The sequence below is a fragment of the Corythoichthys intestinalis genome, chromosome 7 (genome assembly GCF_030265065.1).
Source record: "Corythoichthys intestinalis isolate RoL2023-P3 chromosome 7, ASM3026506v1, whole genome shotgun sequence".
Lineage (NCBI taxonomy): Eukaryota > Metazoa > Chordata > Actinopteri > Syngnathiformes > Syngnathidae > Corythoichthys > Corythoichthys intestinalis.
In genome coordinates this window covers 6,546,909-6,566,258 of record NC_080401.1, presented here as the reverse complement: position 1 = coordinate 6,566,258, position 19,350 = coordinate 6,546,909, and the positions used below count along the sequence as shown (strand labels likewise).

The following is a 19,350-nucleotide window of genomic DNA, read 5'->3' as shown; positions in this document are numbered from 1 at the left end:
CGCACAAATGCATGCACATACACACGCATGCAGCGATGAAAATTACCACCCTCGTTTTTATTTATGGTGCGATAAATGGACTCTTTGCATATCAATACAGGCTTAGCAACTTCAATAAAACATGTCGTTAGTTAGCTTGATAGACTTACGATCTGCCAGCTTGTTGTCTCCTGTCGTCTTCCAAAATTACAACTGGGTGACGGCGCTTTAGGTGTTCATTCACAGCCCACGTGTAGCCTGGTATGCAAGCTTGGCATTGAAGAGACAGGAAACAACAGTTTACCCTCCTTTGTTTCGTTGAAATAAGTCAATGTTTTGGCCATTCTGGTGCGCCTTTTTGACTTTTTGCCGCTTTCCCCGCTTGCAGACCGAGCGTTTGACGTTCTCAACTGTCCACGCATACATTTTTTTAACCATTCATTAACCGTCGACGGGATGTTGTGCTTGTCGACGCATTATGTAATCGATGAAGTCGACTGTCGACTAGTCGGGACGGCTCTACTTAACCTAGTAAAATGTCAGCCAATATTAAAAGTGCACGTTTAGGCATTATTTTCCCCTTTATCTGAAGCCTAAGAAATCCCCCATATGCATGATAAATACTTTAACACTAGAAGTACCACGGGTTAGTGGTGTCGATATTTTATTTATTACACCCCTAATTAGTGCACTTTTTATTGTGATTAATCTTTAACTATTACTTTTCTGACTGAAGAAAACACATTGAGAGTAGATAATACTGGTCATCAGCTTTCAGAATATTATTTGGATGTATCAAGCTTGTTTCATTTAATTTAAGCAAAGCAAACAAAACAAACACTTGTAACTAACGGAAGGGTCCACAACACATGCACATAGATGTGGAGCACTAGTTCAGTTTAATTTAATTTGGTTTCAAATTACCATTTTTAAATGAACGTAATTTATACTAGGTATCGTCTTTCCCTTTAAACATTCAGCAAATTAAACATTTTGAAGACGGTTCTTGACTCTGTGAACATTTGTCTTTTGGAATTCTACTGCAGCTTAGCCTGTTTGCTCCATAGGTGTGTGTTCTGAATGTGTGTATGTGGAACGGGGCGGGGGTAATGTTAATGAGGTGGCTATGTGCAGTGTGTCCAACTGAAAGTTTTCCTGTGGTCATTTGACATGACTAAGACTGAACTTTTACCACATCTCTTTCCAGTGCCGTCCATCCAAAGGCAGAAGGCGGGGTTACTGCTGGTGCGTCGACAAATACGGACAGCGCCTCCCTGGCTTTGACAGCAGAGACGAGAAACAGTGTCACAGTCGTGACGGCCAATGAAGAGACTGAAATGACCGGAAGGGAAGGTGAAAGAAAGAAAGAAAGAAAGAAAGAAAGAAAGAAAGAAAGAAAGAAAGAAAGAAAGAAAGAAAGAAAGAAAGAAAGAAAGAAAGAAAGAAAGAAAGAAAGAAAGAAAGAAAGAAAGAAAGAAAGAAAGAAAGAAAGAAAGAAAGAAAGAAAGAAAGAAAGAAAGAAAGGGGAAGGGGTTCCGCATTTGGCTAAGCCGCTTGCACATCACAACTACCTGTCCTGTGCTATGAGTTCCTCTGTTTTTTTCTCCCAAAAATGATCACGCTAAAAGCTAAGTAAAACTTGGAAGAGTGAGAAATATATCATCTGCACTATTTTGCTAGGTTGAGAGAAAAATGAGGGAATTTTCCACTCACTTTTGAAGAGCTTCTTTCTGACTGTGACCCCCAAAATGCAGCACCTCCGTATCAATGTGTGTCTGTTTGTGAAATGTGCCACCATGAGTGTGTCAGTGCTTGTATTGAAGTGTGAGCGCTTGCATTTCATGTACAGTGTGTGCACAGCTGCATGTTTGTGCAAGAGGTGTAGGAGTTTGTTTTCCTAAAAGGTGTTTGTGTAAATACTATACAGTACATCACTAAGCTAAAGTCCCCTAAGTCCAGGCTCTATACCATTCAACAATAAAATAAAACTGTCTCAGGACCCTTTTAGAAAAGAGGGATAATGGCACGGCAGGGCTTTTTCTTAATTTTTTAGCATCCCAGCCAATTATGAACCTTCATCACTGTGTCTAGCTTGTCCCTTGTCATCTTAAGCAGGGAAGGAACAGATAAAAAACGTGCAGTTACAGTGCCTTAAGGTGGAAGTTCAGAATTTTTGACATTAGGCTTAATCTTCAAGTTAGCGGGGATTAATTAGTCGATGGAATTGATTTCAACAAATTCCGTGCAGTCTGTAAGTTATTTGTAAGTTTCAGGGCTCTGGTGTGGCTAAGGTAGTGCAAGTCAATTACCCTGACGTAGCATGCCAATAAAAAAACGATACGATCTACTAACAGATCTAACATAGTCAAATAAATTCAAAATGCAGATCGTTGTTCCAAAACACTCATGTGGCCAAAACAATGTCACACCAAACTGCTGTAATTCATTTCATTCTGCAGGACAATTTTTTAGATGCATAATAACGACCACAATAGAGAGGATTGCTTCGGCCACTCGTGCTCACGCTGCATTCGAGGAAGATGGAAAGTTGGACCTATCCTGCTTGGATGGTACCAGTTGCGACCTCAAAGCGTTCCAAGCGAATGTAAACAGTAAAGATGGCTGAGTTTTGTTTTGTTTTTGGTCATCAAAAGACATTTTGAACTCCAGCAAACCCGCCTAAACGATCAAAATAGTGGTGGCGTTTCAATGATATTTTTCCAGCTCGGCGGTTGGAAACTCTGACTTCCCACCTTCCTCGAATGCAGCATCAGTCTGCTGAGTTAACTGACAGCATGGCGAAATGTGCATTTAGAGGCTCTGGAAACAGACAGAAGAAATGGGCAAAGCAAAGTTTCCACAAATTCCCTATGAAGAATAAGAAACAATATAAACGGGTTACTTGCTGCTAGCTATGACATAAAAAACAGCGGTGAAAAAAAACAATTTGCTATCACTCTGCTCTGCTCGTCCATAAAGCTGCTGGATTACAAATGTTGCTGTTCATACTGCAATTATTGACATGCAATGGAAATTTTTAATAACTTTGTCCTGAAAACATAGCCAAAAGTATTGATTGCGTTGGTCATCCAAGATTTTCATGTGTGCATATGTTGTTTTTTATTGGCATGCTTAGTTAGCCCAATTGACTCGTGCTAGCTTAGCCACTCCCGAGCCCTGAAACTAACAAATAACCAACAAACTACACGGAATTCCACAACTAATTAATACCTCGCTAACTGGAAGATTAAGCCTGATGTCAAAAATTCTGAACTTCCCCTTTCAATATGAACTCTACATGCCTTCCCTCCATCGGAAATTTATACAACTCTCAGCGTTTTACTCTATTGGATGTTTCAACATGCACTTTCAAAACAAGCAGCCAATGTAATTGACAGCAATCATTACATCCAAAATCATTAACAAATATTTACAGTGTTTATATATTTTTAATAAATGACAACTACTGGTTGTATATACATATATACACAGTGGACCCCTATTATACGAGTACCTCACCTTAGGGGTTTTTTCACGATACGAGCATTCTTTCAGGAGAAAATGAGTCTCATAATGCGAGCAAATTTTCACCATGCGGTCCATTTGCAGTAAATGGGAGATTGCGAGTCACGTCATCACTCGAAATTAATATGTTCATTAATTAATAAAGCTATGTTTGTTGGAACACTCCTCTGTTATTGAGAGAGTTGGTACGCTTCGTCAGCCGTGACAGAGGTGCTGCGATTGACGTCATCACTCGAAATTAATATCTATAATAGCAATAACAGAAACGAAAATTTTCACAGCACAAACATAGCTTAAATGATTGACACCATTTTTAGCCATTTTTAATCAAAATGGGGAGCTGGTTGACCTCAGATTGACCTATAAAATAATTGTTAATATCTCAAAATTGATAGCAGCACAAACAATTTTTCTTTTCAGCACAAACGAGCACAAATCTAGCACAAACGAATGACATAATTTGTCTGTGAATTTGCATCTGATGGGGGCCAACTTCACAGAGGTCAATGACAGTGGTAAGAAAAAGAAAAGAATGCTCGGAATTGAAATACAGCCCACACAAAAAAAAAAAGGAAACATGAAGAGAATGTGCATGTCAGTGATATTTGTAAAAAGATTAAGTATTCAAATTCTACAATCTGGTAAGTGCTTGTATATAAATAACATTGTTTTTATACTTTTAATTTCTTCTGTGGATTACTTAGCCTTAAAATTGATGCAATGAATTAGTATTTAGAGGGAATATGGAGGGTCATGGGAAGTGTCGAACGCATTAGTTGGAATTCAATGATGTCTAATGGAAAAAACACATTCATGATACAAGCGCATTCATGTTTAGAGCTTAGTCGTTGAACAAATTTGTGCTCGTATCATGAGAGTCCACTGTGTATATAAGGGTGTAACGGGTGCGCACAGGTTAGTTGTGTGCGTGCCATAGAAACCTCTCTCCAGATGCCTTCAAGAGTGTGCGTTCGCAACTAAAACTGCTAGCCTGGGCTTTTGGCTTAGCGGCTAAGCGAGCTCTCCTACCATGCTGGACGCGACCTGGACCAGGGTCCGGGCGCGGCTCCATGCAAACCACACACATGTATATGTGTTTCCTATTTTACCCACAACATTAATTCTGTTATCAAGCATTATTATGCACGAACTATTCAAAATGTATATGTCACGATGTAGTAAAGGGATCAGTTTGACCTCTTCTTGTCATTTGCCCTCACCTGTTCCTGTCTGTCCATGATCCTTCCCACCTGTCTATCCAAGCTGACAAGCCTTTTTGTCCTCATCCCACTTACTTTTACAATTTTTTCTCTCGTATCTAAACCCTTACGGTCCACATGGGCCTTGTATCTGTGCCTAATGCTGTTCCTATCATTTTATCATACAAATACGGGGCTTTCTTCTCTTTCTGTCAGTGAAATAATGTACAGTAACTTGGTGGAGGCTTGTTTAACAGCATGGGCCTGGTTCGACTGGGTTTCCCCGCCACATGTGCCAGATGCCCATAGCTACAAGCACAAGCACTTAAAGCACTTTAGCTGCACCTTGCAAAACAAGATTGGGCCTATTTGCATCTGCGTACTTTTAATTACACCTAATGTAAAAAAAAAAATCGGTATCATATACTTTACTGTAAGAAGTAACCCTTGCAAAGGTCCCTTCAAATATTCCATTCAATGCAACTATTTTCATTTTGATTGTTGTTTTTTTTTCTTTGATCAAAGCTTGTATGATCATATGCCAACAACTCTGTACAAAGTGGACACAGCACCAAATGTTCTTGCATTGACACAAGCGGTAGGGGGTCTGGGGGAGTAGGCCCGGTCGTCTCGATAGAGCTTCCGCCCGAATGCTCCCCCACATCCTGTGTAAAGACTTGAAAAGTGAATAGGGTGCCAATGAAAAATGTTACCTAGTAGCTCGGTAGCATGTTTTCGGCTGTAGTCTGTAAACAGCGGCAACTTCCACCCAGCCTGTTGGTGCTATGTTCCATCTACGTATACAAAGACTTGATGTCAGGGGAGGAAAATGAATAAAAATGTTGAAGATATTTCCTCCCTATTATTTGTAAGTATGTCTTTTTTTATTCATATTATTTCCTGGTCACACCATGTACAGTGCTTAAAAATATGAATTATTTTTCTAAAAGATGTATAAGCTGATCCAAACTAGGTTCCTCATGAATATGTCAGCGGCTCAAAAATTGCACAGCAAACTCTAATGAGTCATTGTATTTGGGGGAATATAATCACTACTTAATGTTGTATTTGTAATAAACAATTTCTCCTGTTGCTCATTACTCTTATTGTCTTTAAGTCTGGTGATTTAATCAGCAAGTTGCCTAAAAACCTTGACCTTTATGCATGCTTGCCATGGTAATCTCTAAAAAAAATAGTGTTAAAGGTGCTATAAAATGATACAAGTGACTTTAAAATGATGGCAGACCATATTTTGTACATAGTTCCATTCAGAAAAATGACAAGAAAGGCATAATAATGAAATTATATCCTAATTAGTCTTCCTTTCTCAGCTGCATTGGCCCTGCCCACTAAAAAATATCCCCACACAGTGGAATCACTGACAAAGAGCTCTATTCGTTGAAAATTCTTGTGAATAAATGCTTAAATCCCTGAATTCTTTATAGATATGGACGTAAAACAGTCTCGATTCCCGGTTAAAAGCAAAAAAAAAAAAAAAAAAAAAAAATGCGCAGCTAGCCTTTATTTTATGTAATATGTCAAAGTACGATGCTAGTCTGTCAGTCAATGTGGTGGCCGCCATATTTAAACAGAGCTTTTCTGGTTAAAAAATTATTTTGAGTAAATGATTAAATCCCTGAATTCATCATAGATATGGATGTAAAACAGTCTCGATTCTTGGTTAAAAAACGTGCAAGTACCATTTATGTTACGTAAATATTGCGAAGTATAATGCCAATGCTTTAGCGGCTAATTTCTCTCATTGATTTTTTTCACATTTCAAAATGCATGCATGGTACGAAAATATCATATTTACCTTGAATCCTCAAAATAATCACTCAAGGGACAATCCTTCCTGTTTGTATGCGGTACAGCTTTCATACTTTTTAAACATAAATCTGGCGTTGGATCGCTGCATGTGTAGCTGCGATCGACTGCGAAAAACTGAAGCGGATTGTGGGATGGCCCCCTACTTCATGGCGTGACGCATTGAAGGTCGAATCTGACCCGTCAGTATCCTTATTAAGTCTATGTATAGGCCTTCTATTCTCTTATTACGTGACCATCAGTATTGTTTTCATCAATGATGATAACGCGTCACTCATGTGAGATGTGCTGCGCGGCTCTCTCATCCCCTCACTGGAGTTTAGTATGTGTCTAAAGCTAGGTTGCGCTCTATCTTGCTTGTTTGGAAACGGGGTAAAAAAAATTTAAAAAATCATATTTTGACAATTTGAGAATTTGCAATGCTGTTTTAGCTTTTGAAGCTCTGGGCTGAGCCATCAGACGCTAAATGTAACTCCTAGCGTTGGCATGGCATTCACGTTCGAGTTAGCATTAGCTTCAGAATGGCGAGCTTCCTCTTAAAACACTGGCCAGTCTAAAGCGGAGCCATTTGGCTTTTCTGGTCAGTAAGGCTAAGGAGAGTCAGTTGCCGAAATGGCACTTATTTATTAGCCCACTTCAGCTGTTTTGTTTGGTAAATAAGCAATTACTGGCAAATACTGGTTGTGTGCAATGTCTAGCTAGACTGAAAGAATAGCAACAAAAATAAATAAATAAATCACAGACTTCCCAGTGTTAAACGCTCAGACAGTAACTTTTTACATTCAGTTTGTGGCTTCTAGATGGCTTTAATTGAAAATGATGTACTGTTTTTCATGCTGAATGTGTATTATAATCACCAAGTTGGTGTTGTCCTTGTAGACGCTACAATATGTGCTCGTCTCGTTCATTCCAAATTGTTTATTTATTTTTGGACTAAAAGTTTTGAATTCTACAGACAAAAACATTTTGAGTAACTGTCGACTAAAGCTAGACCAAATTTGTATGAGATTTCGTCGACTAAACCTAGACGAAGACGAACACATTTTGAAATGTCTAAAATATGACTGAGACTAATAAGTATTTTCCTTTTCAAGACAAAACAAAAATTAAAAGGGCTACCAAAAACAACACTGTCACACCCAGAATAAGCTGCAAGCTTGCAGTCTGCTAGCATGCTATCTATTGGCTTTCTATTCCCTTCTTGCTATGTGACCGTTCTGTCTTTCGGTCAACATGTACTAGTTAGCTACCTAGCTAACACAATGCAGGAAAGCATCAATTATGGTTGTGAGTGGAATAACTATGAAATTGGTTTAAAAACAAAAAAAACAGCCAAATGTGTGTGCCAATTTTCTTTTCTAAATGTAGAATTTTTCAGTGACATGCTCACCATTTTATAGCACCTTTAATGACAGGTCAATTCTTTCAAGGTTTTTTTTTTTTTTTTTTTTTTTTTTAAACTGAATGAAGTACCCAGAAGAGCAAAACGACCTCACAGATACAATATTATCCAAGAAACTAACTGTTGTACCTTGAAATATAAATTGTATTGGTTTGTTTGTTTGTTTTTTAAATAAAAATGAGCACATTTTAAGATGTATTTAAGTTTGTTTATGTCTCTACAGTTTTCTGCACTGAATAGGAAAAAGGTTTATTCTGCATCTGAAATTCTGCTGGCGTTTTCTGTGAATGCAATCAGGCACCCCTAAGTCTCGGAATGTGTCAATAAGGATAAAGGAAGGTTTCAATTTGTAAAGATTAAAAATAAATCTGTTGGTGCCAGGCAGGCTGGCAATGGGCACAAGAGGTTGTAGCAAATTCCTGTGCCCGACCAGAGCAAACAGAGCAGGTCAAAAGGTAGCGCGCAGCTGAAAGTCCTTGGCAAAGCGTCTAAAGTTAGATGAGGACCTCCACTTGAGATCCCCCTGATAATACTCATACAAACACACTCAATATAGAAACTGGGGTTAAGTAATGTTTTTATTAAATATATCACCTTTTTTATTACATTACATCTCAATTACAAAAGTGAGCGAGCAGTTAGTCTCTTTGGAATAGATATAAACAATACTCTCCAACAGCAGCATGTAGATCAGAACAGAGGCGCCACTTGTGAACCACATTATGGTTGAACTGTGGGACTTCTTAATGTGGTCATGTGTTCTTAATTAGAGAGAACAGCAACATACAAGGTAGAATAGCACGTTTTTGTCGACAGACACATCAACACAATTGAGAGAGGACACAAATACTAGAGGTAGGTAAATGTTGAAATACCCGTCTGAGTGGAGGTGCATTACGAGACACCAACCTGTCATACTATCTGCACCACATGGAACTGTGGGAAAGGTTTTCTGAGACTGTAATGGTTGAAATCCGACAAGTTTAGCAGTCACTCAAAACAGCTGATGGTGAGTCACATCAGGTAATGTATGAATGACATTTACATGGCAGCAATGTGAAAAAAATACATATATATATTAAAAAAAACAACAACAATAATTGACATTTGGATACTCAGTGCTTTCATTCTTGCTTGGTTTGTCACAAACCAAACCTCCAGACCACTAAACGGTAGAGCGAGCTCAACTCGGCGATGGAGTTAGTCAGGGCCAATATAAATATATACACATAAAACACCCATTAAAAAAAAACACACAAAAATATAAATACCAATAATAATAATAATTACACAAAACAGCAAAATTCAACCCAACTGAAATAAATAAAGTGTAAAGTAAATGGATCAATAATAAAATCTCCATTCAGAAAAATAAAATAGATTATGTTCCTCTTCTCTTTGGGAAAGGTGTTTCAGAAGGAATGGGGGTGATGGCAGTCCCAGAATGACAGTGTACCTGATTAAAACACCACCAAGGACCAGGTCAATAAATAAACAGCTATCAAAATGGAAAATCAGTGGCTTGCTTCTTTTTCTTTGGGAAGATGCGCTTCTCTCTAAGAGCACTCGGATTCCGCCGGCAGATCGGTGGAGCCTAAAATCTTCTTGCCATTCCAGGAGTTTACACACCAGCACCGTCCCCTTTGACCATCCAGAGAGGATTCACACTGGAGAAAAACAGGATTTATTTAGTTATTTTCCCAGTTATCTTATGACTGTTGCACTTAACACTGACATCATATTGATAACTGTTTAATATTTTAATCATCTTGTTTAGAAAGGCAAAATAATCGAAATATAGCTCTCAGCATGAAGTGGTACATGGTGACACAAAGGCTGCAACAACTACTCGATTAAATCAATTAAAATAAATTAGATGCCAACTAATTTTATAATCTTTTTTTCCGACTGCTATGAGCAGTCCCGTTTGGGTCCTTGTTTGTTTGTCATGTGAGGCTGTGCGCGCCAGTGATTAGAGTAAGAGAGACAGAGTTCACTGCTACACTCAGGTTGGGTTGCTTAATCAATACAGTAATATTACGAAGTGTCGAGAGAGATTGTCGTTTGTGTTGTTAGCTCCCGTGTGCCTCCATCAGAGGTGAGGAAATGAAGCCAATTGTATTGTTTGTATTCTTTGTTGATGAGACATTATGACTTAGCAAACAGCACTAAACTAGTTAGCGATTATGCTAATTGGTGTCATAAGTGTCCCATAGTGTTGTGTTATGGGGAAGTATATTAGCACTTGAGTTATTGTTAGATAGTAAAGTTGTCTTATTTCCTTTTATAGAGAAACCACAAATATAAACCCATTCATATAACAGCTTAGAGTCTCCTTTCAACACAAATTCCCATTCAAACTGTACATTGTCATACAAGAGAGTGCTTTGGAATTGGATTGTATTTACAGTTTGTTTCCTCCTTTTTGGATTTTGTTGTTTAGTTTGTTTAAAGAAAATAAATGAGTCATTGACACAATATATATAACTGCTCTGCACTCACAAAAAATGCCAATCAGCAGCACTTTTTTGTATTTCAATTAACATAACTTTGGTCTGATGTGTGCACTTTTAATATTTTATACTCAGAATCCTGATTTAAAAATAACAAGTTATATGTACTTAAAACACTACAGTTGTAGACTAGAGTTAAGTCAGGAAGCTGTAATAAAATACTATTTTTGAAGCATATAGTTAACCATTTTGTCTTCATTGTTACTTATAACATGCCTCAAACAACTTAAGTTAAATTGTGAAGGTAATTTAGAAAAAAAAGTGACATGAATCCTATTAATCGATTAATGGTTTAATTAATAATTCATTAATCGATTAGTTAGTTGCAGCCCTAGGTTACACCAATGCAAACCCCACCTACACTGTAAAGATTTTAAATGAAATCAAAAACTCAAAGGAAATTGGAACTTGCATTGGATAATCGGATATGATTAAACATCTTTGACAAAAAGGATGCCTGACAAATGCAGGGCCATGTGTCATTCTTATCGCACAAATGACTATAACCAACCTGCTTGGGTTTGTAAAGCCCGTGTTTATCACAGTTGGGGAGGTAGAATCTGGTCAGTTTGTCTCCTAATTTCTGTTGGGATTTGGCAATCTTCTCCAAGGCTCTTTGCAACTCAATATGACAAGGCCCCTGTGTGGAACGAGCAGGCAACGAGAGGGTTAAATCAAAGCCTCTTTACGTTTGAGCAAATATAGTCTGAGACTAAACTGCATTCACTTATCAACCAGTATGCGGGCGCCACCTAGTGGCGATAAACTCATCATGCTCTCGCCATTTACAAACTTTTAGCAATATATTTCCAATTGATGAATTCACACTGGTATTTCTAACGGCGTAGAGTGTTGAAAATCACCTGCTCGACTAATTTCTTGCGGATGGCGACGAGTTTGGCCTTCATGCTCTCCTGGGCGTCGGCAGCCACCCTCGGGTCGTATGGTTTGCTCTGGCCGGGGAGGTAGTAACTGAAGCCGGGGTCCGAGACCACGGCCACATTCTCCATCTCAGCCTCTTGCTCTCCCTGATCTGGAGAAAGGACGTTGAATTTACGTGACGTGGGATGGATTGGGTAAAATAGCCCAGGGTGGAACAGTAATCTTATTAATCGGGCTGGATGAATTAGTAGATCATGAGTCTGGGGGAGGGAAAGGAGAAGAAAAAAAAAAAAGGCCTACCTTGCGTCTGAGGCTCCGGTGTCGGTTTCGGCTCGGAGCTTTCCGTGCACACCGCTTGTCCTCGAGTGAGAGAGTGCAGCGGTCGGGGGTCCCCCGGTTTCGGGGTGCACCTGAGTCCGGAGCCGCACGGGGCCGTGTAGATGCCGCACAGCTCGTCCGCCGTGAGGGCGCAGGCGGGACAGCATCCACAGCCGGGCTCCCGCAGCACCTCAGCGCACCCAGGATCCACCGGCGGACACTGGCTCAGCCTCTCCGGAGTACACGGGGAACATCGGATCGGTTCTGGCACCACCACGGGGGACCCCAGCGTCCCCGTTGCCAGCAAGGAGCACACCGCTGCCACAATGACGTGTTTAACGTAAAATCCACCAAAACGCATAATTATGCCTATACACTACAGTACAATAATCTAAGATTGTGGCAAGATAGAGTGAATATTGAAAAGTAAGCCGGTGGTTTTCCCACGGTATCTTGCCCGGTTGAGGGTTTCGTTTGATTTTGGGGAAAATGTCGAAGAGTGCGTTGCGCGCAGCCCTATTTATAGCTGGCTCGTGTATGTGTGTTTGACGCATCGGCGTTATGAATGATTTCAGAAAAGAAGGTGTACTGATAGCCCGGGTTCTGATTGGCCCGTCTACGTCCGGCCGGCCGGCAACTCATTTGAATACAACAATCACGTCAATATTTATTTTGGAACAGTCCGTGCTTGCACGTATTGTAGACGAGTGACGACACCAGTGTTTGAAGTTACAATAAAGGACACACCATTTTCTCACCAGGGTGCCGCACTAAAACCACTTTGGTCACTTCAAAATTGCCCGCAACTCATTATTTGTGTTAAAAAAAAAAAAAAACACCCAAAAACATTACTCTATTTCTTTTAATAGAATTTTTGGAACCATTTTTGTTTTTCTAATGAGGTCCAATTTGTTCACTTTATTCATTTAATCGGTTTGAGTGGTGACGTGGGTCTTTCTGTGCTCCGATGAATGAGCCTCCTTTGTTTGGAGCTCCCCCCATTCATTTGGTGCTCCACAACTTTTAACATCCCGTTCGGGAAGCTCAATACAGTAATGAGGGGAAAATGAGGTTTGCGCACGTCTGCTCACAGTGCGTGGGCCATTCAAAAGGACAAACTGCTCTGATTTGAGATAAGAATGAGTGCATCCGTGCAGGGAGACGCTTGGATCGAGTAAAAATAGCTGTGTAATTGACGGTCATTGCTTACGCCAGTTGGGACTCTGTGGGATTGAAATCCGGTCTTTTACGCGTGCTGTGAGGTCGAAATCCAGGTTTAAATTAAGAGCTGTCCAGTTGAAATGAGCAGTTTCCTTGTTTATTAATAGAAAAGAGCTTGGACCGGGGCCGCGCTGACCTGACGTGTCCGCAGACACGTCCCTCACACGCTCTGTGGGAAAAAGCCTTTATGGGTCCTTCGGCGAATCCCGTTCCCGCGACTTCCTGCAAGTAACTTTATCACAGGCATGTGGTTAATTTCATTATTTAGTGCAATCGGTCATGCACGTGCGTATGGTCATTAATTTAATGAACATGGTGACTTCGGATGCAACAGGCTCCTCCGTGTGATTGGCTCATGCAACCGCTTTAAAGGATTGCATCATCTGTCATTCAAGCTTCCTGCTCACGTGAGCTCACATTTGTTCGTATATCCCGGCTAAATAAAGATTGCAGCATGCAGCAAATCTCATGCGGAATGAAGGTATTTCACACCCATTGGCACTTGTGACATTCTTACCCACCGCCATAAACCCAGAGAAATGGGCCACCGACGACATAGGTCGTACAAAGCTACTAAATAGCTGATGCTGTTCAATCAAACTCACACAATACTAAAAAAAAAAATTGACTAATATTTCAAACAAAACAAAAAAATCTCTGTCATTGTCTCTATTTTTATGTGTTTGCCTTTCACATTTAATAAATGGATGATAGATCCCAACAAAAAGAGTTCCAATAGTTATTATCTTAAAGTAATACACAGACACCTACAGTATATACTATAATATACAGTTCTGGCCAAAAGCATTGGCACCCCTGCAATTCTGTCAGATAATGCTCAATTTCTCCCAGGAAATGATTGCAATCACAAATGCCTTGATAGTAATATCTTCATTTATTTTGCTTGCATTGAAAAAACACAAAAGAGAATTGAAGGGGAAAAAAAAAAAAAATCATTATCATTTTACTAGGGCTGTCAAACGATTAAAATTTTTAATCGAGTTAATTACAGCTTAAAAATTAATTAATCGTAATTAATCGCAGTTAATCGCAATTCAAACCATCTATAAAATATGCCATATTTTTCTGTAAATTATATATATATTCTGTAAAATAAATTATTGGAATGGAAAGATAAGACACAAGATGGATATATACATTCAACATACGGTACATAAGGACTGTAGTGGGCATTTCACTCTACTGTCATTTAAATCTGTCTATACTGTCCTCACTCCAAAGCGTCTACTTTTTCCAAAGCTAGACAGCTAGTGAACAAAGCCTTAATAATCAGACTTCTTCCTTTTTCTTCTGATTTATTAATAAAATGGCCTCAAACCATTGTCCTCTTTAGACCGTCGTAAAACTACAAAAAACAGTACACACGCATTGCATTAGCAACAACGTTAGCTTATCACGCTATACAGGTTCACTAAACATAAACAAAAAGCGTCTCATACAAAAAATATAACATTTCGCTTACTAACATAATATGTACATTCTTTACAACAACCCTACTTACGGACAAATCTTGTCCAAGGATCATATAAGAACAACATTACAACGTAGGCGTCAGCCCGAGACGTCGTGCAGCCATATTGAACTGGCAAGAAAACAATAAACCATGTCGCAAAGCGACCACAAGAGTTCGCTGATAGACAGCACAAAAAGCCTTGCTGTAAAACTTATCAAAAGGCAGAATACTGTCTGAGCGGGACATGTGCGTTAATTGCGTCAAATATTGTAACGTGATTGATTTAAAAAATTAATTACCGCCCGTTAACGCGATAATTTTGACAGCCCTACATTTTACACAAAACTCTAAAAATGGGTCGGGCAAAAGTATTGGCACCCTTTGAAAAAATCGTGTGATGCTTCTCTAATTTGTGCAACTAAAAGTACCTGTGGCACATAACAGGTTGTGGCAAAAACTAAATCACACTTGCAGCTAGTTAAAATGGGTTAAAGTTGACTCAACATCTGTCCTGTGTCCTTTTGTGTACCACATTGAGCATGGAGAAAAGAAAGAAGGCCAAAGAACTGTCTGAGGATTTGAGAAGCAAAATTGTGAGGAAGCATGGGCAATCTCAAGGCTAGAAGTCCATCTCCAATGACCTGAATGTTCCTGTGTCTACCGTGCACAGTGTCATCAATCAGCGTAAAGCCCATGGCACTGTGGCTAACCTCCCTAGATGTGGACAGAAAAGAAAAATGGACGACAGATTTCAACAAAAGATTGTGCGGATGGTGGATAAAAAACCTCGGTTAACATCCAAACAAGTTCAAGCTGTCCTGCAGACTGAGTGTACAACAGTGTCAACCCGTACTATCTGTCGGTGTCTGAATGAAAAGGGACTCTATGGTATGATACCCAGGAAGACCGCTCTTCTGACCCAGAGACATAAAAAAGCTAGGCTGAAGTTTGCCAAAACTTACCTGAGAAAGCCAAAAACCCTAACTTTGGAAGAATGTTCTCTGCTCAGATGAGACAAAAGTAGAGCTTTTGGGAAAAGACATATAGTTATACAGTTATACAGTTAAATACACATAGTTTATAAAACAAGGCCTTCAAAGAGAAGAACAGTCAAACGTGGCAGAGGTTCCCTGATGTTTTGGGGTTGCTTTGCTGCCTCTGGCACTGGACTACTTGACCGTGTGCTTGGCATTATGAAGTCTGAAGACCACCAACAAATTTTGCAGCATAATGTAGGGCTCAGTGCGAGAAAGCTGGGTCTCCCTCAGAGGTCATGGGTCTTCCAGCAGGACAATGATCCAAAACACACTTCAAAAAGCACTAGAAAATGTTGGAAAGAAAGCACTGGAGACTTCTAAAGTGGCCAGCAATGAGTCCAGACCTGAATCCCATAGAACACATGAGGAAAGATCTGAAAATGGCAATTTGGAGAAGGCATTCTTCAAATCTCAGAGACCTAGAGCAGGTGGCCAAAGAAGAATTGTTTAAAATCCCAGCAGATCATTGTAAGAAACTCATTGATGGATACTGGAAGCGGTTGTTCGCAATTTATTTTGTCTAAAGGTTTTGCTACCAAGTATTAAGCTGAGGGTGCCAATGCTTTTGTCTGGCCCATTTTTGGAGTTTTGTGTAAAATGATAATGATTTCCTTTTTGTTCATTCTCTTTTGTGTTTTTTTTTTTTATTGCAAGCAAAATAAATAAAGATGTTACTACCAAAGCATTTGTAATTGCAATCATTTTCTGGGAGAAATTGAGCATTATCTGACAGAATTGCTGGGGTGGCAATACTTTTGGCCAGCAGTGTAAGTCTGAACATAATGAAAATTATTCACTTAAAAATGGTAGGGTCAATTCTATCTTCAAAACATATGGGAAGACAATTTAAATTACCTGTGTAACTGAACTCATTATATAATGCAAATAATGTGGCTTAAACGTTGGTGGGGACAATTTGAGCATCCTGAAAAATTGGTAGTGTTATGTACCTACCGTCCCGAGGCAAACCTACGCCCTTGGTAGTAACACATTACACGGTGGAAAACACAGACAAGGCTGAAAAAGCAGTTTCTGCTCTTGCACCCCTCTTTTTAAAAAATGCTATATTTTAAGCCAATAAACTGTTGTGTTTGATAGAACAATACGTCTATATGCTGCCATTGCAGATTCATGGCGCATTGAGCCCCCCAACTATTTTTAATTTGTCCGTTTTACCCTGGAAACCCCCGTTTACAATCGTCGATCAACCGCTTTTGTTTCAACCTAGCCATAAAAAGAAGGTAAGTAATTATATTTATTAATCAAAATGTCTGTCATTTTTAGGTTAGAATCATTAACTGATGTCTAATATTTAGTTTAAAAAATGACTTTAAAAAATTATTCACTCACATATTTTAAACTTTTAAACAAATTACGTCACAATGAAAAAAAATAGTGTCTGTAAATAAGTCACGAATATGTACCTCATAACTATCGCTTAATTGTATTTTTTTTTGTTACTGTCGCATTTTCCCCGATATGTTAGATGATAAATAATCGATCCAAACAAAGATATAATGAAAAATAATGTTTAAAAGGGTAAATATATGAAAGAGAAAATCTCGACCACTCCTTGATGTCTGCGATTTCTGCATCGCGACCCTTGTTATATTACCATATTTCATCCATAAAATCCCCCCAAAAATCCAGCTGTGGCCATTCACAGCTGTGTTTTGACACTCGGTGATACATGCTACATGGAGTTTTTGGATCGAAAAAGGTAAGTACGCAATAATATGTCGTAAAAATCACAGCTTTAATTATGCTCTCACGTGCTCTTACCTCCGGTTAGGGTTTTGCTGTTTGAATTTTTTTTAAATTTTAAACTTGCCCTCCTGTTCAAAATGTTACTTCCCCCAGAAAATTGAGATTTTAAGATTTCTAATTATGTATCACATATGCATACAGGACAATTTTGAAATATGGCCAGATTGGCGGTCTCAGAGCAGAACTTCAAGTCACCTGTTTTCCGCCATATATATATATGTGTATGTATGTACTATGTATGTATGTATGTAATTTTTTAAAGTCGTTTTTTTTCTTTAAACCAAATATCCGACATCAATTACTCTATTCTAAGCTAAAAATGACAGATATTTTGAATAATAAATATAATGACTTAATTTCTTTTTATGGCTAGGTTGAAACAAAAGCGGTTGAGCGACGTCTGTAAACGGGGGTTTCCAGGGTAAAATGGACACATTAAAAATAATTTGGGGACTTAATTCACCTTGAATATGCTATGGCAGCGTATAGACATATTGTTCTATCAGACACAACAGTTCTTTTGTCTTAAAATACAGCAGTTTATTTTAAAGAGGGGTGCAGGAGCAAAAACTGCTTTTTCAGTCTTGTCTGTGATTTCCGCCATATATATATATATATATATATATACATATATATATATTAGGGCTGTCAAACGATTAAAATTTTTAATCGAGTTAATTACAGCTTAAAAATTAATTAATCGTAATTAATCGCAATTAATCGCAATTCAAACCATCTCTAAAATATGCCATATTTTTATGTAAATTATTGTTGGAATGGAAAGATAAGACACATGACGGATGTATACATACAACATACTGTACATCAGTACTGTATTTGTTTATTGTAACAATATTAACATTCTTTCTGTTAAAGTGATCCACCGATAGAAAGACTTGTAGTTCTTAAACGATAAATGTTATAGTAACAAGTTATAGTAATTTTATATTAAAACCCCTCTTCATGTTTTCGTTTTAATAACATTTGTAAAATGTTCAATCAAAAGTAGAGTTAATATAATAATAATAAGAATAAAAATAACAATAATAAAAATAGAGTGAAAAGTTTTACCTGTATTTTGCATAGCTAAATTGATATGGAATGCCAGTTTATTTAGCATTGTTGTTTAACTGTGTGTCAGAATAGGGCCTCATTACTATAGACTAAAGTGCTTTTCTTTTTGAGAACTTTTTTTTTTTTTTTTTTGAGAGAGATAGGAATACTATTTTTGTTGTGGTTTCACTAAACTATACTTATGTTTGTTGTGAAGGAGAAGCTTATGCCAATAAACGGCACGCCTGTGTCCACTCGCCTTTACTGTATAACATATACAAATACTTGTTCTCCCCACTGTATCTGTACATATCTTACCCAAAATAAAACAAGAGACACATAATTGCCACTAAAAGAAAGAAAACTTACCGAAATATGTGTGGAGCACAAATAGCAATTTGCATTGCATTGAGAATACAGCATAAACGTCTCACAACTACTAATTCTCCCACGTTTAGAAGACATAACATGAGTATGGAATGGCGGTGCCCCCAAGCGGCCGGTGGCATTCTCCTCACTCTTAATTTCCATAAACGGCCTCATTGTAATGTTTGAAGCAATATGCCAGCGGGTGCGTTAATTGCGTCAAATATTTTAATGTGATTAATTAAAAAAATTTAATTAACGCCCGTTAACGCGATAATTTTGACAGCCCTAATATATATATATATATATATATATATACACATATATATATATAGGCGGCACGGTGGCTGAGTGGTTAGCACGTCTGCCTCACAGTTCTAAGGCACGGTGGCTGAGTGGTTAGCACGTCTGCCTCACAGTTCTAAGATCAAGGGTCGAATCCCGGGCTTCGGCCTTCCTGTGTGGAGTTTGCATGTTCTCCCTGTGCCTGCGTGGGTTTCCTCCGGGAACTCCGGTTTCCTCCCACATCCCAAAAACATGCATGGTAGGCTGATTGAACACTCTAAATTGTCCATAGGTGTGAGTGTGTGCGTGGATGGTTGTATGTCTCCTTGTGCCCTGCAATTGGCTGGCAACCAGTTCAGGGTGTCCCCTGCCTACTGCCCGTAGTTAGCTGGGATAGGCTCCAGCACCTCCGCGACCCTCGTGAGGAAAAGCGGCATGGAAAATGAATGAATGAATATATATATATATATACATGGACGCACTTTTCATTCATATGTTTTCT

At 38.7% G+C, this 19,350-nt stretch overlaps 2 protein-coding genes across 2 annotated transcripts in view; one reads left to right on the top strand and one right to left on the bottom strand.

Annotated features, from left to right (window-relative positions):
• The window catches only part of igfbp3 (insulin-like growth factor binding protein 3), a 58,397-nt gene extending 52,597 nt beyond the window's left edge, over window positions 1–5,800 (top strand). The window contains exon 4 of the mRNA XM_057841132.1: window positions 1,187–5,800. Within this exon, the coding sequence (XP_057697115.1) occupies window positions 1,187–1,306 (120 nt within the window). The 3' untranslated portion in view covers window positions 1,307–5,800. The remainder of the gene's footprint in view (window positions 1–1,186) is intronic.
• Window positions 5,801–8,492: 2,692 nt separating this feature from the next.
• igfbp1a (insulin-like growth factor binding protein 1a) lies at window positions 8,493–12,190 on the bottom strand. Its single transcript, XM_057841133.1, has 4 exons — window positions 11,628–12,190; window positions 11,309–11,478; window positions 10,957–11,085; window positions 8,493–9,599 (listed from the first exon to the last, which is right to left on the bottom strand). Exons 1-4 carry the CDS (start codon window positions 12,004–12,006, stop codon window positions 9,489–9,491), a joined length of 789 nt encoding a protein of 262 aa, XP_057697116.1. The 5' UTR covers window positions 12,007–12,190; the 3' UTR covers window positions 8,493–9,488.
• Window positions 12,191–19,350: the final 7,160 nt, after the last annotated feature.